The sequence below is a fragment of the Lampris incognitus genome, chromosome 2 (assembly GCF_029633865.1).
Source record: "Lampris incognitus isolate fLamInc1 chromosome 2, fLamInc1.hap2, whole genome shotgun sequence".
NCBI classification, from domain to species: domain Eukaryota; kingdom Metazoa; phylum Chordata; class Actinopteri; order Lampriformes; family Lampridae; genus Lampris; species Lampris incognitus.
Window position 1 is genome coordinate 40450851 of NC_079212.1, and position 16769 is coordinate 40467619.

At 49.9% G+C, this 16769-nt stretch overlaps 1 protein-coding gene across 1 annotated transcript in view; it reads left to right on the top strand.

The window, feature by feature from the left end:
* skia (v-ski avian sarcoma viral oncogene homolog a) overlaps positions 1-16769 on the top strand; it is a 94001-nt gene that overhangs the window by 70555 nt on the left and 6677 nt on the right. Inside the window, exons 2-5 of the mRNA XM_056274703.1 lie at positions 12195-12314; positions 12800-12915; positions 14129-14427; positions 14631-14956. Of these exons, the coding sequence (XP_056130678.1) occupies positions 12195-12314; positions 12800-12915; positions 14129-14427; positions 14631-14956 (861 nt within the window). The remainder of the gene's footprint in view (positions 1-12194; positions 12315-12799; positions 12916-14128; positions 14428-14630; positions 14957-16769) is intronic.

Genomic DNA, 16769 nt, shown 5'->3' on the forward strand with positions numbered 1-16769 from the left:
TTTTGCACTTTTGCAAGCCCGCTCCCTGCAAACACTCGGCCGTGCTGGTAATAGATGGCTTTAGCATCTCCAGTGAGGCAGCGTCTTTATCTGGGCTGGCTGTGTGTGCCCCCCCCCCCCGTCTCTGCCAGGGCGGCACGTGAGCTCTTCAGACACCAGATGTTGTACAGCATGAGAGAGACAGAGAGACAGAGAGAGAGACAGAGAGAGACAGAGAGAGAGAGAGAGAGAGAGAGAGAGAGCAGGAGGGACGGAAGAAAAGCTGATTTGCAATGTACGACGAACAAAGCTAAGATTGTAATTGGTTGTCTGGGTCTGTCTGTGGTAGTGGCGGGCTCCGGGGACGGGGCTTTAGCCGACATAATGATGCCTTTAAGATGGGGGCGAATTTGACTGCTAGCTGTAACTCCTAAATCCACCCCCCCAGCCCCAACCCCAGCCCTTTCTTTGACACCAGAGGAGGAGGATCCCTGCAACAGCCGGTAGCCACTAGCCAGGCACACTACCAGCGCTGAGACCCGGAGTCGGTGGACTACGAGGGCGGCAAGGTGCTGGTGTGATTTAGATTGAAGAAGAAGAGGAAAAAATGATATAGTGAACTCTAAAGAAACAGCTCTGCATTTGGCCCAGTTAAACAAGTATATCCTTAGCCTACTGATTGTAATGAATGTCAATAGACCCGGGGTGGGGTGGGGGGGGGGGATGTGAATTTTTCTGCCCGGATCTCAAAATGGTGACCCGGCACAACACAACTGTAGGACAGGAAAAACAAAAAAAAAGCAAACCCATCCTATTCGACGGAGGAGGCGAAGAAAGAAAGGCGGCGGTGACCGAGGCGGCGGAGGACCGGCGCTTCCTCTGCGAGGAGCCCGTCCGTCATTGGTTCTGTTTGGCCCGTCTCTCTCCGGGCAGCGGGGAACAGTCGGGAGTTTGTTTTAGGTGCTCAGGTGTGATTTATCGTTATAGGATGAGGTCTGTCTTCACGACTTAACCCCGCCGCTGCGAACCCTTTCATGTGTGAGAGTGGGTGTATTTGCCTCTCCTTTTTTTCTGGTGTGCGAGTCGCAAGGCACGTTTCTACTTGTGTTTGCGTGTGTGGAGGTGTGTTAGGCATTTCAAGCAAGTGCAAAAAGCAGAAACCAAGTGTGTGTGTGTGTGTGTGTGCGCGCACGTCCACACATGTACACTTAGAGGGCAAATTTGCACAACGATCTAGACTGAACATCAGTGTGCTAGGTCACACGTGACAACATGTGACAACATGTGCTGTAGCCTTGACTGGGGCGCCCGAATATGCCTGCTGGTGTTGCAGTGCCCCGGAAGTAATACTTAGAAATCAGACTGCTGACCTGTGAGTATACACACACACACACACACACACTTATGCGTGCCCCTTCTTGCTAACGCCAGCTGGCGACAGCATCCATGCCCGCAAACCCCCCAGCGTTATTTATGTATTTGCTCAGCCATGCGACTTAACCCTTTCACAAGCAGCCTCCACCTTGGGGCACGTTAACTTCCCAAGCAGAGATATGCCACCCCCCCCCCATCTCTCTCTCTCTCTCCGTCTCGCTCTCTCCCTTGCCCTGTCCCTCTCCCCCTGTCTCTCTCTTCCTCTCCCGTCTCTCTCCCTCTCTTCCTCTCCCTCTCTCTCTCTCCCTCTCCCTGTCTCTCTCTCTCCCTCTCTCATTCTTGTGCACAATTACTCACTCCTTTCTCCCCCTCATTACCCGTAGTTTAAATCTGTCTCGTCGCTTGTTGAGCAGCGCTACCTTTTGCATCATTGCATAAAAAAAGACCCGTCAGTCCTTTCCTTTCAAACTTGCACCTCCTCTTAACATTTTAACGAGAGGGTGGGTTATGAGTCACGTAGCAGCTACAGTTTGCGTCTCTCTTTGACCATCCTGCTTTTAAACGTCCGGTAGTGTCCAAGTCTGTCATCACAGAATGTCATGGTATCTTAATGCCAAACCACAGGCTATGAAAATGTCCCCCAAAATAAAATGGTTGCCACTGTAATTTTTTCTTTGCCCCCCCCCCCCCCCTTCTCCCCAGTGGTATCCGGCCAATTACCCCACTCTTCCGAGCTGTCTCGGTCGCTGCTCCACCCCCTCTGCCGATCCGGGGAGGGCTGCAGACTACCACATGCCTCCTCCCATACATGTGGCGTCACCAGCCGCTCCTTTTCACCTGACAGTGAGGAGTTTCACCAGGGGGACGTTGCGCATGGGAGGATCACGCCCCCCCCCCGAACAGGCGCCCCGACTGACCAGAGGAGGCGCTAGTGCAGCGACCAGGACACATCCCCACATCCGGCTTCCCACCCGCAGACACGGCCATTTGTGTCTGTAGGGATGCCCAACCAAGCCGGAGGTAACACGGGGACTCAAACCGGCGATGCCCGTGGTGGTGGGCAACGGAATAGACCGCTACGCTACCCGGACGCCCTTGCCACTGTAATTTTATCTAAAAAAAAAAGAAAAAAGTATAGCAAGTGGAAATGGAGATGTAAAACAAGTTTTGCGAAAGCATCACAATTCAAAAATGCCGAACAACTCAGAAGTTTAAATCAATTTTTCATAAAATAAACAGCTGGAAACACTAGTTATTACTACGGAGTAGTATGGCATCGTTAAAAGGCTGACGTCAGCCCTGATTGGTATGGAAGCATACAGGCTCACTTATTCAGGATTTTACATGCACACACAAAGGCCGGTGTGCACAGAAAAACCCCACACTTGTGCAGGCAGATCAATAGGAATGTCCATTAGGGTACGTGCTGGGATTAGAGCAGCTTTAAAATAAACAAATTGAATTATCCTGCTTTTAGATGGCTATAAAGCGTTTCTCTTCTACCATCACAGGGAAGACATCGGATTCTTTTTTGCATCATTATTTGTCCATTTGAAAAGTGCTGCCTTGCTATTGGGGCGGCACGGTGGCCCTGTGGCCCTGTGGTTAGCGCTGTTGCCTCACGGCAAGAAGAAGGTCCTGGGTTCGAACCCCAGGCCATCCTTTCTATGAGGAGTTTGCATGTTCTCCCCGTGTCTGGGTGGGTTTCCTCGCACCATCCAAAAGACATGCATGTTAGGGTTAACACTCCTGCCTGTGCCCCTGAGCAAGGCAATGGAAAGAAGAACTGGAGTTGGTCCCCCGGGCGGTGCAGCTGCCCACTGTTCCTATACAATAGGATGGGTTAAATGCGGAGAACACATTCGTTGTAACTGAACAAAGTGACTTCCTGCTTTTAGGCTGTATGGCTGGTTCACGTGTTATTTCTCTCCAAGTTGAAGACTTTCACTGCCTCACATCTTTGCTATCGTTGTTCAGAACCGCAAGTATTTTAGCAAATCGCCTCAAAATGGCATAGCGTAACTGTCTCAAACAGAGTTGCCATGAATGGCAGGGCAGTAGGAGATCTCTAGGGCCGGGAATCAACAGGTAATCCAACATTACAACAGTACTTTCGTGCCAGTGCGATACATACTGCGATTTTTCAAATACCCTGTTATCATAAATATTGCAATTCAATATCACTTGTTTTTTTAGGCTCCATCCCCTCTTCGCTACAGAAAAATGGTAAAGCTGCATTTATGTGAAGCCCTGTGTGTATGAGTGTGCTTCCCCGATTAAACTTCCTAACCTTTACATTACATCAAGCCTCTGTACATTGTGCTTCAGCATCACAATTCAGAGGAAACGCTGCTGCAATGTTTAAATATATCACGGCTTAGTATCTCAGGGATCCCTTCTCCGCTCCGCTCTTCCTGAAGTTTATCCCACCCCCCCCCCGGACGAGGTTTTCCTCCGAACTTCTTCCCCTTCTGGGTGCCTCGGGACAGCGGCTGTCCAGTGTAATGTGACTGTCGAGCCCTCTAAGAGTATATTTTGACTTCGGCCTGCACAAACACATTTATTTGACTTGACTATCGCGATTTTGCACTGAATCGATTCCCGCCCCGCCCCACCCCCGCCCCCGCCCCACCCTCCACCCCTATAGCCTACATCCGCCTAGTATGTTAGCTTGAGTAATTGATCCTTCTATAAACAGCTAGCCCAAGGAGTGTACAGGCTCATGTTTTGCCTTGGCACAGGGGAATGGGCTGGAAAAGTCCAGCTGTATTTACTTACCCCCCCGCCCCCCGCCCCTTAATGTTTTAGACCCTTCCTCCATGGTGGGCTGAGACCCTACTCTTTCTGGATGAGGAGAGCTGATGTCTCACTATTCCCACGGAAACAGTTGCCAAAGCAAATTTGGCGAGAGGAAACGGAGACCTTCGCAGCCCCCGCCCCCTTCCTCTCTCTCTCTATTTGTGTGTGTGTGTGTGTGTGTGTGTGTGTGTGTGTGTGTGTGTGTGTGTGTGTGTGTGTGTGTGTGTGTGTAATGTCTGTGGTTCAAGAGGAGTCATTAGCTGTCATCTTTCGCAGTACACTCTCTCTTTTTCTCTCTCTCTCCCACTCCCCCGTGTATGTCTTTCCATGCGTGTGCACATTGTGTGTTGGTGTGTCAGCGTGGCGCTTTCGCTCGGATGTGATCCCTTGCCATTAACTGTCTATGTGTCGCTTTCATTTCTCTTGCTGGACTCCCCCCCCCCCCCACCCACCCCGTCTCTCTGAAGGAGATGGAGTGTGGACTGCTGTTCCTTTTTGGACGGGAGTCTTACTTCGTCCTCCCGGTCTTCTCCTTGTTTATGTTGACACTAAACCTAGCTGAACGTAGCCCAGCGGGCCTTCACCCCCCGCCGGGAGCCGTGTTGTTTTGGCAGTGCCGGCGCTGCTGGTGACCTAATCTAGCTGAGCGCTGCCGTTAGCCTTTAGCTTAGCCAGTCGCAGCAACGCGAGGAAGTTTCGCTCATGTCCGGACTCTTCCGGAAGTAACAGGCCTCGGCGCCGAAAGCTAAAGCTAAACGGGTTTCATTACACTTTTCGGGAGGGGGGGGCGGAAGAGACTAGGGGAGGCCGAGAGGATGGGGGCGTCATTTTTTTCTAAATGCAACTTTTATTTCCCAGAGAAAGGCGAGAGTTGTGACTGAGTTGGAACGGTTTCTTTTTTCATTCTTTTAATTTCTTTATGTGAAACTTCTCACGAGCACGGTTTCTGATTCACTCACTTACAAACTGATGTTCGGCTGCACCAAGCAGGGGGGCGGGGTGACTCCTCCAACACGTTTGAGTGAGTGTATCTCAAATATACACAGATGTTAAAGAGTTTTTCTTTTCTGTTTTTTTTAACATTATAATTGTCACTGGTATGACAATTTCCAAAATATATGTTTTTTCCTGCAACCCCGCCACTTAGTATCTCTCAGCCTTTCTCGCGTATTCTGTCGCTTGGTATTTCCCACTCAAGGTGGGCTTTTGCAGAAACACGTCTCAACAGAGGTGATGGGAAAGCATCTGTTTTGCACCGTCAGTGTTAAGCATCCAGTCAGGATATTATGCAAACATCACGTAACATTAGCTGCTCGGTTGAACGTTTCCAGGCAGTCCTCGGCCCGCTTCCTATTTACGCCAAAGTCACGCAACTTTACATTTTGCGGGTGTCCGGGTAGCGTAGCGGTCTATTCCGTTGCCTACCAACACGAGGCTCGCCGGTTCGAATTCCCCTGTTACCTCTGGCTGGGTTGGGCTTCCCTACAGATACAATTGGCCGTGTCTGCGGGTGGGATGTGGGAATGTGTCCTCCTCGCTGCACTAGTGCCTCCTCTGGTCGGTCGGGGTACCTGTTCGGGGCGGGGGGGGGGGGGGGGATAGCGTGATCCTCCCACGCGCTACATTCCCCTGGCAAAACTCCTCACTCAGGTGAAAAGAAGCAGCTGGAGACACCACATGTATAGGAGGAAGGATGTGGTAGTCTGCAGCCCTCCATGGCTCGGCAGAGGGGGTGGAGCAGCGACTGCGACGGAGCAGGGTGATTGGCCAGCTACAATTGTGGAGAAAAAGGGGGGGGGGATTCCAGACACCCCCCCCCCGAAAAAAAAACCAAATTACATTTTGCATCTATGACACTGTGTGTCCGTGTTAAGACCAGCTCAGGAAGGGAAATAGGTTTGTCCATGGTGGTGTTTTGCGGTCTAGGGAAACGGGGAACGATGGCTCCTTGATAATTGGATGAATGATGGCTTTTGTGCATATTTGACAAGGGCTAGTGAGTGGAGGTGGTACAGACAGGTACCACTGCTCCCCCCCATCCCCCTCCCTTCTCTCTCACTTACGCATTAAGAATGCTACCCAGCGGTCTGAACATCTGCCATTTGTCTGCACCAAAGGCAGCATGGGAGTGTGTGCGTGCACGCGCACCCGAGTGCATAAACACAGCCATGTTTTGCTTGGTAGGTGTCATCACCTTCCAGTTCTGTATAACTTTCAGAGACCGTTCAACCGCAGGAACAAAGGCGTTTGCTCAACTAGTTAAGACTTGCTCTTTACCATTCCAGACTGGGAGAAATAAACATCCTTCCTTATGTGCTGAGCACAGGAAAAGTGCTCTTTTTACTTCATCAAAGTGAATATTAGATGAGGTCATTTCAAGTGTAGTCAGCAAATCAAAGGGTCTCAGTGCACAATAAAAGACCGAGATCGGGCATGTTTTGAATAATAAGATAAATTTGATTCCTCATTGTTTTGCTGCAGTATTGTTAGTGTTCACTGTAAGTATCTTTCTGCAGTTTACTTCGCCGAACACACAGCCGTGATTGTTCCTTGCAGCACAAATCTACAGCCAAGCAGGCTCTGATAGGATCAGTTCATTGCCCAAAGTGGAGCCACACGTTGTGTATTTGTGTGTTTGTGTGCGTGGTGCATGCGTGCGTGCGTGCATGCATGCGTGTGTGTGTGTGTGACCCACAAGCAGACTCTAGGAATCTCTGGCGTTGGATTTTCAGCAGCCATAGCACTGAGTATCTTTCTATCTTGTATGTCAGTTTAGATGTTGTACTGCACCGAGGCTCTTTCTCCTCGGATGAGCAAATGCAACTGACGGCGCACACAGCGCTACATTGATAAACGGAGATAGCATGGGGGGGGGGGTGATTAAACCTGGATTCTGACGCACAGATTAGCACAGACAACCACGGAAAGTTTTCAGGCAAAACATATTACCTTCTGCAACTCGAGATTTTCCCACACTTGCATATTAGCTGCAGCTGGCTCATTGGCACCAGGACCCTTCAGACGTGAACTTGATGGGTTCATGCAAGTTTTGTTCCATATGCTTGCAAACAACATATTGTCTGGCACCTGTTTGTGTGCCAACATGTGGGTTTTTTGTGGTTGATACAGAGAGATCATACTGCCGCCTCTCAAATGCCACCCACTAACTACTTCTGAGCATCGACCGAGCTTCCGGGAAGGTTCCACCCTTTTGCCACTGTGGCCCCGCTGCAAGACTTGCAAGGAGGCCAAAGCCAGGTCACAGGCAGGGTGGGGCCCTCAAACTCCCCAGCCTCGCTCCTCTCATATGCCACATGTTACTAAATACACAGCCAAAAACAGCAAAACATGTTGTCTCTGACGGCATATCAGCATTGGCAGTATGCTACATTTATTCAGCAAACATGGAAATGAGCTCGCGATAAACAGTAACTGATATAGACACTGGCCAGCGTCGTGTTTGAGACCAGCCGGTGCAGACAACAGGCGTATTTTCTGCAACTTAAACTTAAGCCTTGCCGAAAGGGGCCCAAATATATGGCGACCATGTTTTTTTTTTCTGCGCGTTCAATTGCAGTGATACTGAAAGATTTGTTTGTTTACGCCGCCGTGCCGCCGAAGGTTTCTGTCTAGCCCGTTTTGCTCGCTTGCTTTTGCTGAATGGAATCCTGCTTGTTTGGAGAGGACATCCTGTAATCTCCGACACAGGAAAGGCAGTCTGAGAGAGAGAGAGAGAGAGAGAGAGAGTGAGAGATGGAGAGGATTTTGTCGCCTTTTTAGAACGCTGTGTTTTCAGCACGCCCAGCGTCTTCCCAGTCCTCCCATCCAAAACTGCCTGAAGGAGGTTCGCCTTCAAACACACATCGTGTGAGATCGAGTTTTCTGGAGGCGATCTTTCATTTGCTCTTTCCCTCGATGGTCTCCTCTGTGATTTTCTTGGAATTTGATAAGCGGCACGGAACCTCTCGATGAACCCTGCCCTTATTGGCACTTCCTCCTCATAGATTGTGTAACAGCAAAGACCCAGACTTTGTGTTACTGCAGCCATAGCGCAGGAGGCCCCCCGTCTGTGTGTCCAGTGCTGACCTTTGGTTTCCTCGCTTAGCCAACGTTAGCATTTGCGCTAGCTCGTCTTCATCTTGATAACGGCTAACACATTAGAGCGCAAATATGCTATTCATAGTGTAATGTTTGATTGCGGTAGCAGTTACTTAACGCTGATAGCTAGCAGACAGAGGAAGTCAGCAGGGAGCGAGTGAGAAGACTGTTATAGCCACACCCATCCTGTCTCACGTTGGCATTGGAAAGAAAGAAAGAAAAAAAACCGCACACACTCAAAACAGAGCGAATGACACACACTCGCAATGTGCTTACATGCATTCTCTTCAATGGGGCCCCCGTGGCAGCTGAGCCCCGGTTCTTCATTTCTCATTCTCCGTCACCTTCCTCCCCTTCCCTCATGACTCCGGGCGTTGTGACTTTCTCATGCCAGGGTTATTCCTAGCTATATCGAGTTGTGTAGATACCGTGGCAAGAGCGAGGTGTTAGATTCTTAGCGCAAGGTGTTGCTCCCGGAGCCGAGTGTGTGTGTGTGTGTGTGCGCTGCTGTGTCGAGGCATGGCATGTCTCACGGGCTGCCCGGGTCCTCAGCGAGCCTTATCGTAGAGCAGTGCCACCCTGTCTTTACCGCATAATCCAGACTAGATCATAAAAAGGAGCTGCAAGATGCGAAATCATGCACATGCCTGCACACACACACACACACACACACACACACACACACACACACACACACACACACACACACAGATATTTTTCCAAGTTACCCTTGATCTCTGATTTTCAAGAGGCCTGTTGCAACACCGAGGCTTATCAGAAAGGGCTGTCGGGTTTCCAATAAAACGCGTCCACTCCCTTATGGTCAGGGTCTGTCTGTGTGTACGTATGAGAGTAGAGTGAAGACCAGAGAATATGGGTAAAGACAGACACGCGCACATTTCTCTGTGTGCGCTCGTGGATGTGTGTGTTGTACGTTCACTACGTGTGCTCGTAATCCCTTGAACCCGCATTCTAAGTGTTGCAGCCTGCCTTTCCGTCTGTGTGGTGTCTAGCTGTGCTTACGCCGAGCTGTCCCGCGTCTCCCCAGGACCAACTGTTCGGTAATCTAGAGACACAGATTTATCCCCTTAGCCCTCCCCTGGTTTTTCAACCCTCCTCCCCGCGCTGATCTCACAAGCCCATGATCCCACAAGCTCAGCTGCCAATTGCTGACCCCTTTGCTCCGGCCCCTCCTCCGTTCAAGATTACCAGGGCCAGATTTGGCCCCGATCGGGAGCCATTACGTTGGCAAAGGGTAATCCATGAGACATGGGCTGGCACGTGGCAGGGAAACTTGGCCCGGAGGTAGTCGCCGCGCGCGCCTTTGTGTGGCATATCTTTGCAAGATAACCCACAAACCTCCCGACCACAGTCAAGAATTTCTGATACGCCGTAGTAAAAGGCTATCTCTTCTTCTTTCTCACCCCCCCACTACCTTCCTATAAAAAGGAAGACAGATATTGTTTTCTGTTCCCTTTATAGCGCCCTCAAACTGCAGGAATTGTGTAATTCTGTGGTTTTTAAAACCTTGCCTTCACACTGGTGCATGCAATGCAGCCTTTCACAGGAAATAGGGAGTTAGCATATTAGTATAGCGCATCAAATTGGTGTTTCATCATGTGACGAGTGGACTGGAGGCAGCGCTACATGAGCAGTCATGCCAGTTGACATCTTTGGTATTCGCCTGTCTAGCCACGCTACTTTCCTGCTATGTAGCGCAATGCCAGCTCCAATTACACAGACATGTGGGCATACAGTGAGGTCCCAAAATGGTCATACCAGCAGACAGGGTGGAAGTGGGTGGAGGGGGGGACCGGGGGAGGAGGGTGAGATACACTAACCCCATTATAAATGACCACCTGCTGATGGTTGTCTGAAAGAAGGTATGTGGTGTGTGTGTGTGTGTCGGGGGGGGGGGTGTTCAGGGAGTGCTTAGACAGGCAGACACTGCACAACCAAAGACACACACACACACACACACACACACAAGCAGCAAAGCTGATACTTTGCCAGCAAGACAGACCCACCCGCTTGTAAGAGCAACAGTTGTCATTGGGTGACACCCGTCTGGCAGCACGCATCAGATTCCTGAGGGGAGTCCTCATAGCCCGGGAAGGAGGAAGGCAGTGCATAAAGAACTGACTATTAGTGGCTAGTCTGTGTGCAGGAGAGAGAAGCCCGTGTGGCACAGCGCGGCATCTCCGGCGCTTTCCATTCCACCGCTCACTAGAGCCGGGCCGCGTCCGAATCACACGGGCAACCTGCAGTACAACACATGCCCTGTGGAGCACGGGGGCGACAGAGAGACAATGAGACCCCCCCCCCACCCCCGGGTGTGCTGCATGCACATGACCCTGTCTGCTGTTTGACGCTTCAGCGAGGAAGCTGAATAACAATTAGGTTGTTATAATGAGCTAAAACAGCGTACGTCGAACCCTTTTCGGCTCGTGCAGCCGAGTTTCACTGTGTTCTGCTCAGCGAGGCGGTGCGCCTAAAGACTTTTTCATGGTGTCGTTTTAAAACCGTCTCGTCATTTGCAAATGGAATGCAGGGATATGATGTTGGCAAGATGAAGGGTGTGTGTGTGTGTGTGTGTGTGGCAACTAGTGACAGCCACAGCTTGGACAGTAAGAGGCTGAGGTCATAGCCACAAAGGCTGCCTATCAGGCAACCAGAAACAACCCCCCCCTTGTCTGCCTATGGGTGTGTGTGTGTGTGTGTGTGTGTGTGTGTGTGTGTGTGTGTGTGTGTGTGTGTGTGTGTGTGTGTGTGTGTGTGTGTGTGTGAACAAGGCAGACGCGGAGACTGCCCCGGTCACCTCTTGCCGTCTCTCTTGGCCGCCTATGAACAAACACCTTGCTATATTGGATTGTGCCTCTGCCCAGTGTGTCCACATTCTGGGGACGTGACAGGTTGCCGTAGCTTAGACAGTGTTTATCTGTGTGTGTGTGCGCCGGCGCAGTGGTGGAAGAAGTCTTCAGAACATTTACTTAAGTAAAAGTAGCAATACCACAGTGTAAAAATACTTTGTTAAAAGTAAAAGTCCTGCATTCAAAATCGTACTTAAGTAAAAGTACAAAAGTATTAGCATCAAAATATACTTAAAGTAGCGAGAGTAAAAGTACTCATTATGCAGAATGGCCCATTTCAGAATCATACATCATTTTATTGGACTATAATTATTGATGCAATAATGTGTCCATCACATTAATGTTGTAGCTGGTAAATGCGGCGCTAATTACAATTACTTTATATACTGCTGGGTAGCTTAGCCCATAAAAATGTATCATTATTAGTTGGTTTATAATTTGTATTAATAAGCGAAATCTGCAAAGTAAATAGTAACTAAAGCTGTCTAATGTAGTGGTGTACAAAGTACCATATTCCCCTCTGAAATGTAGTGGAGTAAAAGTATAAAGTAGCATAAAATGGAAATACTCGAGTAAAGTACAATGACCTCAAAATTGTACTTAAGTACAGTACTTGAGTAAATGTACTTAGTTACATTCCACCACTGCGTGTGCGTGTGCACTTATGTACATAAGAGGCTATAATCTAACACGGGTGCTGAAGAGCCGTCCCCAGCTATCGCAAACATATACCCACACATGCACGTAGACAATGATTTAAACGGGTCCACACCCCTGGTTGTTAGGGTTGGCCGCCTTGACACCTTTTTCATTTATCAACTGTCCTCGCCCCCTCTCCCTTGTCCCGTTTCTCCTGAACAATACTCCAATAACGCACGGATGAAATCCTGTCTGACACGAGTACGTTCATACGTCACTAAGATTTCAGCGCGACAGCCCGGGCAGGCCCGGCAGGCCACAGGAAGAAGGCCATTCTCCACTGAGCAACGCACATTTGACCTTGCTTCTCCATGCTACGCTGCAATTTCTCATTTCCTTCCTTTAAAAGATTCTCCTCCCCCCCTCCCCCCCCAGGCATCTGATCCCATCCCAGCCAAGAAGTCCAAACATGAGGACTTCCCATTACAGTCCCCATTGTCCGAGAAAGAGAAGCAACACGATTGGCTGCGATCCCTCTCCGCCTCTGCCAATAAGGTTTGTTTTGTTTTTTTTGCACCCACAGGCAGGTGACGCTGAGGCACACGTTGAAGGGTACGACACAGAGGCAAGATGTGATGTGATATTATACATGACTTTTGGGATGAGAGTATTGCCCAATTTGGCAAGCTGCGCTAACAGGGGGTAACTGTAGACGCCCCGAGTTGCTGTATTCGCTTACTGGGATGGAGGGAGTTCGAGAACCTATGTAACACTATATAACCACAATATAACGTAAGCAAGAATCGATATTTCCTAAAAGTATCCCGTGCGGGGCATGAATACTTTCTGATTTTACGGGAGAATAATGAGGAGGTGCCATCATGTGGTTCTAGGGAGTCACAGTTATTCAATAGCGTCTTCCTGGTAAGTTAAATAATTTAAAAGAGGCACACATCTTAGAAAAATAGAGTTTTGTTGATACCGGATGCAGCATTTCTGCTACATGTGTCAGTATATCACTCCGTGTTCTCCTCTTTTAGGGGCTCAGCTGCATCCAGCCCCGACAGAGGCCCTCAGCTTTCAGGCCGTGGTCGCCCAACCTTTCCGCAGGCGACAAGGAGGCCTCCAGTCGGCCCCTGGCCCTGCTGAGAGACAGGTGAGTCGGTAGTCCAGCGCCACATTGAGTCAGTGGGTGGGTGGGGGGTGGGGGGCTAACCGGAACGATCCCTCCTCCTCCATTTACAGAGACAAATACTGCCGGGACCCACGGGTTACGGCTGATCTCACACAGTTTCTCACAATTTGGGAGTAGATGAGGGGTTGCCCTGTAGTAAATCATGATCCGTCACTGTGACGGAGGAGGCTGTAAAAACTCCGTCATCGTCTGTTTTCACCGATCATATCTGTCTTCATGTTTACCAATGTTGGAATTTGTGTTGCACTTGTGTAACTGGCCTTACTAGGCCAGTGAATAACATTAATGTTAAAAGTTAATTAAAGACTGGGGAGTCTGGGTAGCGTGGCGGTTTATTCCGTTGCCTGCCAACATGGGGATCGCCGGTTCGAATCCTCGTGTTACCTCCAGCTTGGTCGGGCGTCCCTACAGACACATTCGGCCATGTCTGCAGGTGGGAAGCCGGATGTGGGTATGTGTCCTGGTCGCTGCACTAGCGCCTCCTCTGGTCAGTTGGGTGGAGGGGGGACTGAGGGGAAATAGTGTGATCCTCCCACGTGCTGCGTCCCCCCGGCGAAACTCCTCACTGTCAGGTGAGAAGAAGTGGCTGGCGACTCCACATGTATCGGCGGAGGCATGTGGTAGTCTGCAGTCCTCCCCCCGATCGGCAGAGGGGGCGGAGCAGCGACCGGGACGGCTCGGAAGAGTTGGGTAATTGGCCGGGTGCAATTGGGGAGAAAAAGGAGGGGGGGAAGCTAATTAATGATTAAAATCAAAATCAACTGGAACAAAGATGTCAAGCAGGGGCGCAAATTTCCACATACGGACATTGCAGCGTCACGTGAAATGAAGTAACATGGATGTTTTAAATTAGCCTAAATTAGCCGTGTGATGCTCGCCTCGTTTTGCTTCTGGGTACCCACACCGTAACCGTCAGTAAGAGTCTTCTCATGAAGCAGACGTATGTTGATGCTGTCGAAATGACAGATGGCGTGTAGCGTTACGCATCAACACTTTTAAAATTCAGTAAACGACGGCAAACAAATTGTGGGTTAACACAACCCCTGAGAGGAGATGTGGTGGAGAAAAGCATGACACTGCTGCACTGGTTGACTGGCCTGACTGGCTACACACTCTCGCCGCCATAAGTCGCTGTCTGCAAATTAAACGACAAATTCTTCTGCCTATCTCTCAGTTTCTACAACTACAAGAGCATGGAGAATGCTGTGGCCCCTAACGTCGCCCTTACACCCCTGCCCCTGGGTAAGGTGGAGCCCATGTCCCCATCTGTACCCAGCACCTCCCACCCGAGTGGAGGGGAAGCCCCGGGAGAGGGGGCCAATGCCAGCTCGAAGCCCTGCAAAAGGCGGGCCACCGGGGAGCTGCCGCATCCTGCCCCCGAGCCCCCCTGCCCTCCATCCTCCGCTGCTACTAACAATAAGCTGCTGCAAGAGGACTCCGAGGTGGAGATCGAGGTGGAGAATCGGGAGGAATGTAAGTCTCCACGAAGATGGATGTGTTTACAAATTGCAAATTTGTGGAATTCTATTTTATTTTATTTTTTTTAATATTTTTTTTTAAATGGGTCAAGGCAGTCACAGTAATTATATGAATCAGTTTTAATTTTCAATCATTGCATGAAAAACTCATCCTCCCCTCTTCTCTCTCTCTCTCTTCGTCTCAATCTCCTCCAACAGTCACTTCGTCCCTATCCTCCCTCTCTTCGCCATCCTTCACCTCTTCCAGCTCAGTCAAGGATCTGAGCTCGCCAGGTGCCCAGGGGCCCGTGTGCACCATCATGTCGTCCGAGTGCTCCATCCCAGTGGCTGCGCTGCCCGTCACCCCCATGACCCCACCCGAAACGGGCTTGGAGTCGGAGCTGGAGACTCTCAGACAGGCGCTGGACAGCGGGCTGGACTCCAAGGAGTCCAAGGAAAAGTTTCTACATGAGATTGTTAAGATGCGGGTGAAGCAGGAGGAGAAGCTGGGATCGGCCTTGCAGGCCAAACGCAGTCTCCAGCAGGTAGACTAACAAACACACACATTTATCATTGAAGTGGGCGGCACAGTGGTTAGCCTGCGGTCGCTTCACAGCAAGAAGGTCCTGGGTTTGAGCCCCGGGGTAGTCCAACCTTGGGGGTCGTCCCGGGTCATCCTCTGTGTGGAGTTTGCATGTTCTCCCCGTGTCTGCGTGGGTTTCCTCCGGGTGCTCCGGTTTCCTCCCACAGTCCAAAGACATGTAGGTCAGGTGAATCGGCCATACCAAATTGTCCATAGGTGTGTGTGTGTGTGTGTGTGTGTGTGTGTGTGTGTGTGTGTGTGTGTGTGTGTGTGTGTGTGTGTGTGTGTGTGTGTGTATGTGTGTGTGCGGGTCCTGTGATGGACTGGTAGCCTATCCAGGGTGTCTCCCCGCCTGCCACCCAACGACTGCTGGGATAGGCTCCAGCTTCCCGCAAGCCCGACTGGGATAAACGGCTTGGATAATGGATGGATGGATGGATGGATGGATGGATGGATGGATGGATGGATGGACGGATGGATGGATGGATGGATGGATGGATGGATGGATGGATGGATGGATGGATGGATAATTGAAGTGTGTGTGGGTTTTTTTCTTCTGTATAACTATGTTATGAGAGTAATAGAGCAACACACATCCAAACACACACAAGACGTACTGGAGAGGTTTCGTGGCATTCCAAAAGGTTTTTCCATGTGACATTTGAATTCGCCGATAAGAAAAGTCGAATATAAAAGGTCAGAACATCGACGTCAGTCTTTACCGCGGCACAAAAGAGTCTACTCTCTGTAAAAGGAATAAAAGATGCGAGTCAATTGAGCCATTAGCCTATAGAAAGCAGCCGGAAGACTTTTCTAATCTCTCGGTTAGCGAGTCAACCCGTCTCAACCCTTCTCTGTTCTTCCTTGATCATTTCTGATGATGAAGCTAAAGTGTGCACCAAGGGCAGCTTTTTATTCCCTTAAAGCCAGTGAACGGGAAGGATCTGATTTGCATGTGGACTTTCTTAACTTTATCGAAAGTTCGCCCTGCTCGCGTCTTGACTTTGTACAACATTTAATACAAACTTTGAGCTTTCCCCCTTCCCCTCACCGCACCAGAAGAGGCAGAAAGTGCAAAAAAAAAAAAAAGAAAGTTTGGAGAGCCAGTCCTTCCTTGGCTCAGGCAGCAGGATCCAGGCGTGGATAAGAACTCATTATCCCGGCCTCTAAGCTTACCATGACTTGGCAAGTAATAACAATAAGAGCGGATGTTACTGCGAAAGGAAAGGCCGGTTTCCCATTTTTATTTTGGTCTCCGATCGAGACCAGGAACATGCCAACAAGGGAGAGAGAGAGTGTGTGTGTGTGTGTGTGTGTGTGTGTGTGTGTGGGTGTGGGTGTACGAGTGATCATGTATCCTGACCAGGGAACGTTCTGGTACCACCGCATTCCACTTTCAATTTCGCCTCGGCATATGGACGAGATAAGAGGCGAAAACCTAACCCGGCTGAAACGCCGTCCCGACTTACAGTGACTTACAGTAAAAGGAATTCATGGCTGCCAACAAAAGAGCCGTTTTTAAACGGTCAATTATTTTCTTAGATGCAGGATTACTGTGGGTAAAAGAGTTGATGTTGCAGACAGAGAGAGAGAGAGAGAGAGAGAGAGAGAGAGAGAGAGAGAGAGAGAGAGAGAGAGAGAGAGAGGAGCGTGTGTGATCAGACTTGTTCTTTTGACTCCAAGACGACAAAGCTTGATGACAGACAAGATTGTCTGAAGTGCTCAGTTCCCATGAGAAGGCTATGGGTGTTTTACCACATACACACGCACACGCA